This window comes from Drosophila mojavensis, unplaced genomic scaffold (genome assembly GCF_018153725.1).
Source record: "Drosophila mojavensis isolate 15081-1352.22 unplaced genomic scaffold, ASM1815372v1 contig_36, whole genome shotgun sequence".
Classification (NCBI taxonomy): domain Eukaryota; kingdom Metazoa; phylum Arthropoda; class Insecta; order Diptera; family Drosophilidae; genus Drosophila; species Drosophila mojavensis.
Genome location: NW_025318858.1, coordinates 23,874,688 through 23,890,407, shown reverse-complemented (window position 1 = coordinate 23,890,407; position 15,720 = coordinate 23,874,688). Strand labels below are relative to the sequence as shown.

Below are 15,720 nucleotides of genomic sequence, written 5' to 3'. Positions count from 1 at the left end.
GTTTCAATGCAGGGCTGCATGTTTCTTTTCGAGTATCGATTGCATTTAGTCGATTTGATTTCACAACTTCATGGTCGAAAAGAGCATTAGAACGCGAAACACGTTTTTATCACAATCGAATCGCTGATGAAATTGGTCCAGTCGAATTGTAGAAATTAACTTTAATGTCCATCTAAAACTTGAAGGACTTTGGTGATTATTTGGCGACTTTAGGAGATGGATTATACATATGTACGAAAATTTTCCATATGGATATAAAAGTTTATTGCGTCGCTAGGTAGCCTGGTTTGCAAAGTGTTGTTAAATATAATTAGTTTAATAAGCATAATTTGTATGTGCAAAAATACTGAGTGGTGTTTCTTTACGTTTTTAGATCTGAATCAACAAAAGATTGCAAATTGATGGCCTAAAATTGGTGCATTACGTAATATTCGTGGTGTTTATATATCAACTTTTGCGTTAGAAAGAGACGACAGTAGTGTGTTTGCTATTTGGCGTTGCCATATAGTTAAAAAAATAAAATATGGTGAGTTGTCATTTTGTTTTAGGCACTTTATTTGAACTATTTCATTATACTAAAATTATATATTTAAATATATATATATATATATTTTTTTTTTCATAGCCACGCATAGTGCCCTTACAATTATTAAAGTGCCTGCGGGTGCTTTTGGATACCAACGGTGGTATACTTAGTGCGACAGAAGTAAAACGGATAGCTGGGTAAGCTGTCAAATATTTCGGCAATCAACAAGGCGCCCTCTAACGTAAATTTATTTTTTCGTTTTGTTTTATAGGTTAATGACGAAATATTCAAAAAAGCTAGTCTCAAAATGCGTTTACGTGCAGATTTTAAAGTCTACTAAAACTGAACTACTTGGAGATTTTATGACTGTTGGTGGCTGGGGCTTGGTCTGCACTTGGCTGAGTGATGCGATACGTACAATGAACTGGCCGCTCGTACAAGAAATTCTTGAACTCTTGCTACTTTCTCCTGTTGATGTAAATAGATTAAAAATAAATTCGGCGCCCATTTTGGTCAAGGGGCTTTGTAAAGATGGGGGCAATGAAGGTAAGTGTGGGTTGACTAGAATTTACATTTCAACATAGTTTATTGCATAATATAACTAATGGGTATTTGCCCCGATTCTTCCCTTTTGTCACTTTCAGGTGTTCGTATATTGGCTAAGCGGTTAGTTGAGCAGTGGCTTAAAATCGTTACTGAAAATCCAAGCGGTACAGCAGCAACCAGTTCACCTAGCGGGGTCGTCGAGTCGCAGAGCGGTTCTGGAGCAGATCAGAAGGACTCGCATATGGAGCACAGCTCGTCGGACAGCACGGACAGCGGCGGTGCGCCTGTTAAGCAGAACTACACGATTTCTTCGGCCGAGCGCAAACGCAATATAGTTATAACAATCAAAACTGTTGACAAATCTGCGTCCTCGTTAGCAACCGCAGATAGTGTATATAATGATGACGATAGTTCCTTACCACCATCTGAGACAGGCTCAGAGTCCAGAGGGACCGAGTCTAATGCTCATTTAGATAGTTCTGAAAAAACTAATTTAGATGATAGTAGTAAAAATGATTCAAAAATCGATGACGAGGCTGATAAGAAGCACAAAAGTGCGCGCGACAAGAGTAGGAGGTCTGAGAAAGATCGTGACAAGGATAGGAAATCGTCAAGTAGTCACAGATCCTCTTCGTCTAGCCATAAGTCGTCTTCGTCATCCTCTAATTCAAAGAGCTCCTCGAAGAGTTCATCATCTTCGTCCCATCGTAGCTCGAGCGATAAGTATCGTGACAAGGACAAGGCACGATCAAGTTCCAGCTCTAGCTCGAGTAAAGATAAGGATCGCAAAGAGGGTTCTAGCTCATCCTCATCGTCTAACAAGCATAAATCCTCAAAATCCTCGTCATCGTCATCATCTTCTAGTTCGTCAAACTCTAGCACGTCCAAAGATCGCAGTCGCGATAAGGACAAAGACAAGGCGTCTTCGTCTTCGTCTTCAACGTCGTCAACGACGACCTCTTCTAAGAAGGAGAATGATAAAGATAATAAATTGATGCCGCCGCCAGTAGCGAGTGCATCCGAGAAAAAAACTAAAGAGGGTGATGCCGATGTGCAGAAGCCCAAATCGATACCCATACCTAGTAGGAAGGCTTCGATATCGATCGAAATACGCCGTGATACTGAAAAGACGGCCACGGTAAAGACGTATCAGTCCAAATTTCGTTCCCATGGTCTTACCGAGGAGGCGCCACCCCCACCCTCGCGCAAAGGCCTTAAGAAGCCGACATCCACTGCGCCCACATCAGCAGTCACATCGGGGTTGCCACCGGCGACGGTACTGAAGAGACCTTCCCCACCGCCTAGCAGGGAGACGCCCGCCGAGAAGAAACCGAAGATAGACATCAACAATCTGAGCGGACATGTAGACCGGCCGGGATCCGTTAAGCTAATAGCGCCCAAAAAGAGTAAGTATCATTCCATAGAGCTCATTACTAATCTCTCTGTTCTATCTTTACAGAAACTGAAGGTTTTTGCTTTAGTTGTTTGCAGAAATTTGAGACGAACTTGTGTGTATTTTTGTTGAAATCATTTTAAGGAGTTTAATTTTTCGCTTGGGGTTGATCGATTGATTGGTTGATGGGTGGGTGGCTCAATTTTTAGGCAATGTTGGGGTTTGGTTCGAAACCAATAAATATTGGCCCATTGCGAGCTGATCGTTTCTGGGGTCAGGCGACAGTTCGTATTAAAATTGAAGTAGATTTTTTGATTTAGTTGGAAGCTACGCATACAAATGAACAGACAGTCGAGAGGCTGTTACGTCGGGACGTCAGCGGCTCGGCGAGCGGACGTATTTGGGACGCCCGGATGGGCCTTCAGCAGCAAGAGCAGAGCCCACGTTGAACGGCGCATGCGCTTCAGTGGACAGCCGGTGCGGCGGCAAGTCGGCTTGGTGTTAAGTATTAAAACTCAACCTCAAAAACAAAACAAACAAAAAAATATAGACAATTACATTTACCTTTAAATCTATGCAATACACGTTTATGATTTAGCTTTTAAGGTATGTAGATGCAGCTTACTAACCTACTACATACAATACAATACAATTCAAAAAAAAAAAAATATTAATAATAATATGAAAAAAACGAGAACAAAAATAAATACGACTTTCCTCTAGAAAAATATATTTTTTCTATTGAAATAAAATATGATGGAGCATTAAACGAAATGATAAATAAAAATGATCAACTTTGAGCTGGCTGTTCTTAAAGTTTGGTAGCCGAAATGATGACAGCACGTTACAGTTAACGCTGGCTATGATGGCCACAGCGCTATCCTGACAAGTACACCCAATTCATTTATTGATATGATAGCCTCTGCAAAAATGAGCGAAAGATCGAGAATTATGTTGAATACTGTTCTGTTGCGCGTTCATTGACGCTACCAAGGTCTGAGAACCTGGCCGCCTTTTCACTTGAAGGCCTGCAACATGGCACAAGCCACACGTTGATCACTTGGATCAGTTGTTAAGCGAGGGGTGTTCAGAAGGTTTCATACAATTTCGTATTTTTTTTTGTTTTTTGTTTATAGAGCCAAATCAGCTGTTTTGAAATTCGTCTAATTTTTGGGTTTGTGTGCACGCTACTGCACCTATGCATATGTATGCATTTATATATACATATATAGTCATTCGTACGGGGTTTATACATAGATAAAGCTAGTGTCAGCACGTTAGGGTTTTTTTTTATAGCCATTCAGTCTGCCGGTTGTGTGTTTTCAATCGTCTCTTATCAGTTGGCAATTTGTTTCGGCTCGCAACATAAGCAAAAACCTATGCAGTGCGTAAAGACCTTGAATTGAACCTATTCCATATATACTGTTTCTTTTTTTTTTTTTTTTTTTAACTTATGTTAATTGTTGTTTATTTATTGCAGTTTCAACTCTGGTGGAAACGAATCTCTTCTCGGATGCGCTGGCTGCCTCCATAGAGCCCAAGAAGGTTGTCAAGCGCAAGCGACTTAATGCAGCTGTTTCGCCCACGGAGAAAGATGCGCCGCTGGCGCCATTGAAGTTCTATCAGGACACTCTCGATGAATCGAAGAGTGAGGATAAGTCTGATGACAGCACCAAGGAAAATGATGACAGCAGAACGGCGTCGCCTGGCAAAGACACTGATGTGGACGACGATGATATACCATTGAAGAAGGTAAAGGAGGATATTGAGCAGAAGGTGCAGAGGGAGAAGTCAACGGGGGAGAATGCCGATGGCGATGGCAGTGCTGATGATGCAGACGACACGCCTGAGGAGCCCAAGAAACCAGGACCTGGCTGCGGACCCAATGGACCGCCGGGCGTGCTGATGCTGCATCGACGCCGGGGACCCAAGAAGAAGCTCACCTGGCAGCCTGATGAGAAATTGACGCAGGTTCGCTACTTCGAGGTGGATCGATCGGAGCGCGTAAATGTGACGAAGCAGAGCTTCCTTGAAATGAAGAACATGGAGCGTTACAGCGAACGCGATGCGTTGAACATCGCGCGACGGGGTTTCGACGATATCATGGAGCCGCAAATGGAATGGCGTCCACTGATCGAGGTGGCCAATGTGCCCGATCATCCCAATGGCAATCTGTCGAAGCAGCGTGTGGTGCAGGCGGAACGAGAGGCAACCACGTTGCGGGCACTCTACTTCTCGCCGGATATGATACCGGACAGCCCAGCCGAGGCGGAGCTGGAACCGCACTTCTCGCACGACATTCCAATTATACCCATTGATGATTTAACTGGCAATCCGGATGCGGTCAATGACTACAGCTCGTTGCCCTGGCCGGAGCCGAAGGGCTACAGCGTGGCCAGCAATGAGACGGGCTACAATGACAACATGAACAACATGAATCCCAGTATGAATCCCAATATGTTGCCATCCAACAATCCCTTCCAGCCGTTCGGCAACAATTACATGCCCAGCACGGGGAATATGCCACCAAATCCAACTTCACAGATCCCCATGAATATACCACAAACGGGACCGCCGCCCATCTGGCAGAATCAGATGAGCAGTCCCATGATGAATCCCATGAACGGACCTCCCGGTGCCATGGACATGAGCACTCCGCCCGGCATGCCGCCCAACTTTATGGGCAATCAGTTTGGTAGTCCAGGCGGTCCGTTTGGTGCGCCTCCTGGCTTCAACAACATGAACTATCCGCCAATGATGATGAATGGACCTGGACCAGGACCGGGCCCGGGACCGGGGCCCAATGGACCCATAATGAACGGACCGATGCCCAATGGCATGGGACCCATTATGAATGGTGGCGGACCACGCAACAACAACATGAACAACAATCGCAAGAACAATGGAGGCGGAGGAGGCGCTGGCGGCGGCAATTGGCGCAGCGGCGGCAACAATTTCCAGGAAAACTCCGGCGGCAATTGGCGGTCAGCGGGCTCTGGCACCAATCGTGGCGGGGGCGGTGGCAACAACAACACGGGAATCTGCAAGCAGTTCATGCGTGGTCACTGCCACATGGGCAAGTCCTGCAAGTACGTGCATCCGCAGAAGAAGCGTATGTAGGATTCGGCCGAATCTTCCGAGGAAGATTCGCATATATAGATCTCACAGAGCGCCACAGCTTTGCACACAATCCCAATCACACCCCCGCCCCCATGTATATTCACATAAATCTCTGCGATATGGACTGTGATGCCAGATTATTGCGGATCACAAGCCACGCTGCTACCCCAGCCAATGAAGACTGTAGCCTGGAAAACCAATGCCTCGCCAGGCGTCCAAAAACTTAGTTTTATACTGTATATAGATATGTATAACTATATTTAAAACACATATGTTAATATCAAATATCTTTCATACGGATTAGCTTAATGTAAAAAGTAAAAAGTAAACTCATTTTTAATTTCATAAACTACTAATAAAATATTCGTTAGGTTAGCTTGTTAATATTAATAAAAAAGACAAAGTCATTTGAAGAAAGTTACAAATTATCTTTAATTATTAAGAGTTTTATATGAAAATAGATTTGGAAGAGGCACATCTAACAGAAGTGAGCATTTATTTCCTCTTAGTCTTAAATATACTTTACCTAATCTTGTGTGAACTATTTGATTTTTTTGTACTCGTTGCTGTCAGGTTAAATGATTTGCATTTTAACGGTAATAATATAGAATAAAATTGGATAGAACAAAAATTTGAATAATCTTTAATTAAGTCTGTCTGCTTTCCCGATAGAGAAAGGGGATTCTCCATTCAACTCCGAATAGACGACTTATATTTGATGATTTTTAAGATTGTTGTATTTGCTCAACTTGGAATTTAAGGAGGCGTTATAAATATTGAAAAGCTTGTAATGGATAAAATAGTTGGTATAAACATCTAATCAATAAATGTAGATTTAAAAAGTTTTTTTTAAAGGAAATATTTGACCAAATTGAGTTAACCTTAAAAATAAAAATAAATAAATTAAAATAAAAACATGTCAACTTCCATTTGTAAACATTTTTAAAGAAATTGCATTGAAAAAAATAAAATTAAAAAAAAAAAATATATATATATAAAATGATTGAGATTATTTTAATTTTTAATTGGCATAAACAAGTAGTAAATATATCAAATTTTTATACTATTGTTAGGCTAAACTTAAAACGTAAAAAAAAAATAATTATATTTTTGTTTGTATATTAGTACAATATATATCAATTGTGGATAATTTAAAATGATCAAATAGAAGTGCGTCAAATTATTGCGAAACATAATATACATAAAAATATAATTTATTATAAAAGTTAAATTATTAAAAAATAAAAAAACAAATTATATTATAGAAATTTGTTATTTAATTTGCTGCATCCATTTATTTAGAATTAAAAAAATAAAACAAAATGTTTTAATTTTTAATTATTATTTAAGAGCAATTATCGGACCACAAATTAAAAATTTTAAATTCGATTTATTATTCAGATGTTGATCAATTTAACATATTCCTAACATTCAATATATCTATCAACCCCTAATCATTTAAACTTGACGAAAGATAAGATTAATTTAGCATACAGTATTCACTATTTCTACTTTTTTATCTTTAAAGCACACCTGTACAGTGCTAACTTAAAGGTGTGCATATTCGAATGCGTCAGAATGTGTAAAGGAATGTCAGAAAAAATCAATGACATATATTTACATGTGTATCTATGTCTGTGTGTGTATTTGGGTTGTTGACTAGTTTGTTGCACTTAACCTAAAATTTGTAGGGCTTCTTCCACGCTGGCTGCTTGGATCACAGGTTTTTCAATTTAGTTGCGTTTGGCTATTTCATCGGACCAAAGTAAAATAATTTGTTAATGTTTTGATACATCATGAAGTTACTCGGTTTCATCGTGCAGTTGCTGGCATTGTGCGCGTTGGGCCAGGCGTTGAGCTTCACTGTAACTTCTCGCATTTATATGGACGTGAAGCAGAAGAAACAGTCGCTGGGTCGGATCACATTCGGTCTCTTTGGCCAGGTGGCGCCCAAGGCGGTGGCCAACTTCCGGCACATTTGTCTGCGCGGCATCAATGGCAGCAGCTATGTGGGTGCCACATTTCATCGGGTCGTGGATCGCTTTCTGGTACAGGGCGGCGATATAATCAATGGTGATGGCACTGGCTCCATCAGCATCTATGGCGACTACTTTGAGGACGAGGAGAAGGGGCTGAGCATTGAGCACAATCGACCCGGCTACTTGGGCATGGCCAATCGGGGGCCCAACACGAATGGCTGTCAGTTCTATGTGACCACAGTGGGTGCCAAGTGGTTGGATGGCAAGCATACGGTCTTTGGCAAAGTCTTAGAGGGCATGGACACCATATATGCTATAGAGGATGTGAGTGACGCATCGGGTGTATTTTTGAAGGGTATATTACAACTCTCTCTCTCTCTCTCTCTCTTTTGGAACAGGTGAAAACCGATACGGATGATTTTCCCCTCGATCCGGTGGTCATTACTAACTGCGGGGAGCTGCCTACGGAACAGTTTGAATTATACCCGGACGACTTCAACGTACTGGGCTGGATCAAGGCAGCGGGTTTGCCCGTCACCAGCTCTTTTCTAGTCCTACTCATATTCCACTACTTTTTCCGTCAACTCAACATGTATTGCTAACGACCTGTTCTGCTTTTTTATTCACTAAACACTCAACTAATTGCACATGGTCAGTTTAACGATTACAATAAAATAAGAGATCGGCCTGAAGAGAGTATCCAGAGTCAATCATGCCTTAATTATGCCACGCAGCAGTATGGGCATAGTAGGTCCCATGTGGAGCTGGAATCAAGAAGGGTGAGATATAAAGGAGGTGTGTTAATGAGTGCAAAGAATAGAGATATTATCGTATGAAAGGGGAATATGAAAGGAACATTAGAAGACACTCTGAAAAATGTAAGAGCCTAAGTTAAATAAAATAGGATAAAAACAACTCACATCGATATAAATATAATCCTCTATGCGTTGATCGAGCGGATAGTGCTTAGACTCCGGCTTAAAGTAGCCCACCATGCGCATCTCAATCCCGGAGAAATTGGAGTGGTGAGTCGTGTGGACGCGGGCCAGCGTGAAGTGATGCTTGTGATCGGGATAAACGGAGAGGTTTAAGCTATTATAATACTCCTCAATCAAGTGACGATCCCTCTCGGTTATATCACGCTGATGGATAAAATTATCAAAATCGAACGAGTGGGCATGCTTCAATTTCGGATTTGTATCCGCATCCATTAAACGTTCCCATATATTGCGATAGGTCTTGTTAAAGTACTCCAGCTCCGTACACTTCTCGGCCCAAAATGTGAACTTCTTATCGGTACTGTTGGTTGACAGAAACTATGTGAGTAAAGATTAAGTTCATAGTAAATTGCCCTTTGGAGACTTACTGATTCTCTATGTTAAAGTCCACAAAGAGACCCGGAATGCGAACAGCTGTGCGGGCCGATGCAATCAGTTTGCCGGGTCCGAAGAAATGCAAACGCAGCTCAAAGCGACGCAGGCTGTCACGCATCAGTGGACCCAAATCCAGGATATAGGCGAGCTGTTCGCAGGGCAGCGGCTGGACCGTGAAGTGTCTGGCAGTGATGGGCAGCCTGGGGCCCTGCGGCTTGTGGTGGTTGACATAGCTCTCGTAAACCTTCTGATGCAAGACAAATGTATCTAGATTCATGCTTAGTCGATGTAGATAGCGCTCCGTGACGAGCATTTGATTGAGCACCACGGCATTCGGTAGCTCCTGATTGTTATTGACCAGCACATACGTCTGCACCATCTTGAAGAGCTGAATGTCATGGTAGCGCTGTCGCTCACTGGGCATGTCATCTTCGCTCTCGGAGAGCTCTGTAAAATCGCTAGTTATTTTGCTCTCCTGCTCAGCCTCCTCCTCGAACCAACCCATCGCATCTTTGTCGACTTCCGTAATGCTCTTGAATATCTCGTAGTTGTAAATCTTACGCATGTATACGTATTCCTCTATAATATCGTCCACGCTCTGTTCAATCATGGGCAAAGACGTCGTCAGATTCAATATGGGCATTATGCCCTGACCGCGCAGCCGGAAGCAGCTGCTGGCCGTGTTGTTGATCAACACGTTGAATATGCGTAAGAAGTTCTCATTGAAGCCCAAAATGCCAGATATTTTGACTTTATTGTGACCCAGTGGCTCCATGAACATTTCCTCATCTTGCGCTATTTTGGCATAGCCATCGATTAGACGTCTCTCATTTATCTCTGGACTCATGAGGTTCAATTGTAAGGGATATTTTGTGACATTCGAAATGCGTATTACAGCATTGAACTGCTCGTACCAGGGCTGCAGATGAAAAGGTAAGATAAGAGAAGCGACGAGAATTCGCATGACTCTAAATACGAACCCTGACATTAAGATAGATATTATCCTTCAAATATTTAATTTTCTGCACCAGATTGACAAGGATCACTGACAAGTATTGACTGCGTCCGCCCACCACATCCAATTGGAATACGGCCTTCACTTCGTGGGAGCGACGAACATGCGGCAGATGGATCATGCACGCCTTGCTCTCCATCTTCCGCAAATGTCCAGTCTTTTCATAGAAGTAAATGAAACGATCCGAGTAGCAGTACTCAGAGGAGGGCTCAGATAGCCGCTGGCTGGATTCCAGGTTTAGCTGATCCAAAATATATTCAATAGTGTGATGGACATAGCTCGAATCACTGAATGCCTCGCTGTCATCGTAGACCTCTGGCATCATGTCTAGGGGTATATGAATGCGACTATGGCTGAGATCCAGTTCGTTAAGTATCTCCTCGAGTATATCGAAGATCAGTGAGTCATTCTCCTTCTCGCTGTGAAACTGGCAACGACATTTCTGATAGCGTATCGTCATGTTCTCCTCCTCCGCACAGCTGAAGTTGTACTCCAGAGTGCGAATGATATCGGAGAGCACTTCGGCAACCACATCACCCGAATCATCACCGCCAATGAAAATGTTCGACTCCTCGATGCGTTTCCATTTGTAATCGGCTGTGGTGCAGCCGTCATTGATGATATTCACATTGTAGTTGTATGGACGGCCGCGATCGAAGAGCACTAGCTCAGGCTGTATTATATGGATTTCGGGCACCAACACGGACAGCCGCAGACTGAGATGTTTTTGTGGCTTGCTAACAGCAAAAACATTGATGCGCCCCTCCACTAACTTGCAAAACATTTGCCTCACCGTCGAGTTATTGAGAGTGACATAAATCTCTTTTTGCTCGAACCGATCGAAAGAAACTTTGATTTGTTTCTCAAACGGATGCTCATACAGCTCCTTGATGCGGAATGGACCCACCGCCTCGAGGAATACCTCGTCGAAGGGTATACTGGCCTGGCTGCACAGCAGGGCGGTGCGGGTCTGTGGGCGTTGCCGCAGCGGATAGCTGGGCTGGAACTCAAAGTTGAGGCACTTTCGATCCCAAGTAAGCTGGCCCTCAATAAACTGCGCCTGGACCGTGAGGCGTATCACGTGCTTGCGTTGTGGATACTTTAGATCCGTCACGACCAACATGAAGTCACAGAAATAGACTCCTTCCTCATAGCTGGTCATCATTATGTCGATGAAATCGTCCGCCCGTGGGTGCAGCTCCACGACCTTGGGGTATATGTCAAAGCGAGCTGTCAATGGCTGATTCACGCAGGCGCTTGTCTTCTTCGCGGGGTTGTAGGTGGTTAGACGGGTCACATTCAAGCGATACGAACGAAACCCTTTATTGGTCAGTTTTACGCTATAATGGTACGGATATATCATGGCCTGAAAATGTTCCTGAGTGTCCGTAAATAGTACACCCGCATCTAGGCCATCTCTTATGTCGGGATCAAAATATATTGGGACTCCCTCTACTAAAAATGTTATCGGTATTTCAATGATATTATCAAACTGCAGATCAATGTATAATGTATTATGATATAGATCTGGATCTGTAAACATTGACACCAAAGTCGTATACATGCTCTGGCCGTCGGGTGACAATTTTCCACCTCTTGTTGTGAGATACTGAAAGTCGATGTTTTGCTAGGAGAAAGAGGTGGTATACATTTAAATAGATATAGAAAGTCTAGTGCCGTACACTTACCAATTTCATGGAGAGCACTGTATTCGTCGGCGAAACATTATCGATATACAAATAATGCTTGTGCAGCTCGAAAACCTGCAGACGAACATGCACAGACATCTGGGAAATGTGTATTTCCGTGGGCAGTACATTTGCATACAAATGAAAGGGAAATGGGTGCGGGGCGCCGACAATTTTGACAAGACCCGATAGTTTGTTAATGCCCAGAACACGAAACATGATAAAGCAATGGGCAATCGAAACGGAATTGGAGCCAATGTAATACTTCCAATTGCCATCAGTGAACCCCATTTCGTTTGGCTGCAGGCAATAATTAAATTCAATTAAAATTCTGTTTCTTTTCTGTTCTCTCTTTGAGATCTCTTTTAGAACTTACAATAACATCAAAGTGCACGAATCCACCGACATTGGAGGCATTTTCGAATTCCATTTCAAAGTTATATTCCTCACCCGCGTACATAATGCGATCGGTGAGATCGACAAAGCTCTCCCAAATGATGTCTGGGGTGCTGCAGGTGTACTCGAACCAGAGCTTGGAGCACAGGAATTCCGATTTGATCAGCATCTTCATTTGCTGATCGTCAGACGACTCTGAGCTCGCTAGGGGTATAGCTGGGCAGATTCGTACGGTCAGTGAACGATGAAAATAGCCCACCCGATTTGGTACAATCAATATGGTTATGCTACGTCCCGTATTTGGTCTGAGATAGATAATCTCGTTATCGCAATAGACTTCAGCGGGATAGCTGGGTATGGCGTTCCAGTCGAGGAATATGAAATTGTTGTGCGTCTTCATTATATTAAAGTAATTCGTATTCAAGAGACTGGTCAAGGCCTCTTGAATGACGCGTTTGTCCGTCTCGGATTTGTCGAATATCTTCTGCTTCTTTAGATTTTTTAGTAGCTGCGAAGCCATTTCAGGTACACTATCTAAGGGATAGACAGAGATAACAGGAGTTTACAGAATTATAGTTACCCTAAGCGAGTCAAGGAAGTTACTTAGAGTGGAGTTTGTGGAATGGACTCACCCATGATAGCCTCTTCAAATTGAAGGCTATATTCGGATTCGTTGATTGAGAGCGATTTCACGGATTGCTGCTCCAACTCGACATCCGTTATCTCAATGTTGTCATTCAGATCAGTTTCCGCGAGTAGATCTTCATGCACTTGCTGCAATTGTCTAATCGGATCTCGTATCGTTATGGGCAACACGTCGGATTCGCGTATATTAAAGACCAACGGCTGTTCCAAGCCATCTTCCGTTGGCTTCACCTGCAAGGTGATGGGTACGGCTAATGGATTCATGAGGAGCATGAAGCGTTTCTGTGGCACACCAAACGGAATTGTGCCAAATTCGACAAGTTGCGGGAATGTGCGAAGCTGAATATGTTGGCCGAGGCCCCTTGAATAAAGAAGACGTATCTAAGTTGCTTGACCTAAGTTCAGGGCACAAATGAACATACTTTACGCTGACATTGTGATAGAAGCCGTTTACGACTTTGAAGCGCAGCACCACGTTGAAGCGTGCGGGCACAATGGTAAAAAAGGATAAGTGAAAGATCCCACGTTCGCACGGCTCCAACTCGAATCCCTGGTCAGGTGTGACACGAACCCCACAGATTTCCGGGTCTAAGCACTCCACGTACTTTACCTTGGCAACAACACCTGATCGAAGCGATATTATTTTGAGGCAAATGCATCAATAGCTGTCTTACCGACCATCCACGTTTAAGATTTTGATAAATGCGCAATGCTCCTCGCCCAAGTAGATTTTCCGAAAGTCAATCACTGTCGGAAAGATCTCGACATCAATGCCTCTGATCTCCCCATAGATGACGATGGAGTGTGTCTCAATGCACTCCATGCTATCCGTGAAACAGAGATTTATTTTGGTGCGCTCCCGGAACGGGGGCACCTCATTGTCGTCAAATTCCTCATAGTCGATTGGTTTAAATTTGATCATTATCTGAGCGGATGAAATCGGGTCAATTTGGTGAGGCACTTCTATGTGATAGTGAATGCTGGATGTCTCCTTATATGAAAGAACTTCGGATTCGGTATCCTCATTAAAGTCAAATAACAAAACGCTATGCATGCTAACTGCCGATTCGATTAACTTATCCGATATGGCCGATTGTGCCGAGGTATTCTCGGACTCCTCTTCGTCCACAGTCTCTTTGGCGTAGAACGAAGTAGATATCCTCAGAGGATGAGTGCTTTCGTTACATATAGAGAACGAACGCTGCACTTCATCACCAAATTTCGTCAGACCAAAGGGCAAGTAGCCGCGATTTACATACGCACTCATCGATTTCGGTGTATAGCTGAACACTATATTCCTGGGAGGAGCTGAAAAGTGAACAACGGTCAACATATTAGAGATGAGCCATCAGCTGTACTTGGTTTGGCTGGGCCGTTCCCTGATACCTACACGTTCCAAATTTTACATTAAAGAATCCATTGTATTCCTGCAATTTCCTCGGATCAAATTTGATCAATAGCTTCAAGTAGTCGTGTGGAACTATGACGTGTTGATTCATATAGTGGAGAGTGAGTCCCTTGAAGCTACTACAATTCGCAAAAAAGAAACGAATATGGAAGAATTTACAAATATTTTGTGCTGCCAGTCTTAAGCTCCATTTAAGCTTACTTTCTGTACTTGACATTTATGGGATCCTTAGTTGGATTGTACATGATCATTTCGTAATAGGACCTGTCCTTGGGCACTGTGGGGGGCAGCGTTATTTGCTTCGAGATGAAGGGTTCGGTCATGTTTTTCAAGACTGTGAGTGAATTCGAGAATGGGTTAGCCTGAACTGTAGTTATCCTGTAACTGGATGGCATATACCTATACCATGATCTATACTTTACCGATAATGGGCACTTCAAATGTGATGTTGGGATGAAACGATTTGATGAATATGCAACGCGGTCGATTAATACGCACCGAAGTTTTGCTACGTATATTGATTTTCACTTCCAGCACTTTGTCCGTCTCGATGAAGGTATTTAGTTCCGGCTGAAAGATGTTAATTGACGTATCGTTGGGACTATCCGTAGTGATCAAGACTTTGCGTGGATACTACAACGAAGCACTTAGCAATTGAAAAATGAGAAGTTATTGCTATATACATACCAGTGCAGAGTTGCGAATTGTTAGCGTCAGGCCGTATGTGTTATTCTTGCGAAACGGTTTCCGCTGTATCATCAGGCGCGGCGTAATATGCAGACTGTCCACCAGATTCACGTACTCCATGAAATCTACAATGGCCAAATAAGTGTAGCACGACTGAGATATTAACTGAATCTATTAGCGCTTACACTCCTTGGCAATGCAGCAGCCGTAGAACATCGAGCGGGGAGTACGAAACGATGGCAGTGGCACGGGCTGTTCCGTTTCCGTTGAATATGTATCTTCCATGTTGCCCTCCTCAATGCCATCAGTGGTCGCCGAAGCTGACTCTGGCTTGGAAGGACCACGCGGCGTAGAGTCCATTTTTATGAATATGTATAGATTATTATTTCATTTAGATATCCAATATTTGTGTATATTATTTGTCATTCACATATGTCTACTATATCGAGAGAGATTGAAGGGAGATTTTCATAGAGTCTGGTGTACACTTGGTTTTCCCTATATAGCATATTATATGCTTGAATTCAGAGCACGTGATTGTGTCATCCATTTATACAAAGACAAATCTACACACACTCAACCATTTCCTTTATTTTATTTTTCTTGGCAAATGCAAAGACAATCTCATATTACGTATACGCCCCGCTGTTGTTTGGGAAAACAATTTCAATTTGGCAAAACTCAACGCAGCGTGTGACCGACAAAATGTCGAACGTATTGGGCAGGCCAAAGACAGGGACAGAGACAGAGACAGAGACTGGGACAGGCAGACAGACGGACCGGTACGTGGCTCGGTCCAAAGCTGATGCCAAGGAAGCTGCAGCACAACAAACATGCAATCGCAGTTGATGTCGCTGCTGCTGCTGCTGGCGTAGCCTCAGTCAACCGCAGCAGAGCTGCGCAGCTGCCATTGCCGAAACAAAGTCATTGCGAGCCCTATTTAT

General features: G+C 43.1%; 3 protein-coding genes across 4 annotated transcripts; 2 read left to right on the top strand and 1 right to left on the bottom strand.

Moving 5' to 3' along the window:
• The first annotated feature begins 80 nt into the window (after positions 1-80).
• Positions 81-6,216, top strand: LOC6577656 (serine/threonine-protein phosphatase 1 regulatory subunit 10). Its single transcript, XM_002003570.4, has 6 exons — positions 81-231; positions 374-526; positions 626-723; positions 798-1,072; positions 1,171-2,478; positions 3,946-6,216. Exons 2-6 carry the CDS (start codon positions 524-526, stop codon positions 5,583-5,585), a joined length of 3,324 nt encoding a protein of 1,107 aa, XP_002003606.2. The 5' UTR covers positions 81-231; positions 374-523; the 3' UTR covers positions 5,586-6,216.
• A 1,072-nt stretch (positions 6,217-7,288) lies between these two features.
• LOC6577655 (peptidyl-prolyl cis-trans isomerase, rhodopsin-specific isozyme) lies at positions 7,289-8,256 on the top strand. The gene is made up of 2 exons (XM_002003569.4): positions 7,289-7,888; positions 7,963-8,256. The coding sequence occupies exons 1-2, from the start codon at positions 7,382-7,384 to the stop codon at positions 8,164-8,166; spliced, it is 711 nt and encodes a 236-aa protein (XP_002003605.1). The 5' UTR covers positions 7,289-7,381; the 3' UTR covers positions 8,167-8,256.
• Positions 8,158-15,233, bottom strand: LOC6577654. 2 transcript variants are annotated; one of them, XM_002003568.4, is made up of 14 exons: positions 14,962-15,233; positions 14,777-14,901; positions 14,512-14,722; positions 14,291-14,423; positions 14,072-14,208; positions 13,360-13,989; positions 13,104-13,305; positions 12,669-13,042; positions 12,017-12,570; positions 11,641-11,940; positions 9,918-11,579; positions 8,931-9,856; positions 8,485-8,863; positions 8,158-8,328 (listed from the first exon to the last, which is right to left on the bottom strand). In XM_002003568.4, the coding sequence occupies exons 1-14, from the start codon at positions 15,134-15,136 to the stop codon at positions 8,275-8,277; spliced, it is 5,862 nt and encodes a 1,953-aa protein (XP_002003604.3). In that variant the 5' UTR covers positions 15,137-15,233; the 3' UTR covers positions 8,158-8,274. The 2 variants fall into 2 exon arrangements, with proteins under 2 accessions (XP_002003604.3, XP_032584894.2); XM_032729003.2 differs by lacking the exons at positions 14,072-14,208; positions 14,291-14,423; positions 14,512-14,722; positions 14,777-14,901; positions 14,962-15,233 and having other exon boundaries at positions 13,356-13,447.
• Between the last annotated feature and the right edge of the window lie 487 nt (positions 15,234-15,720).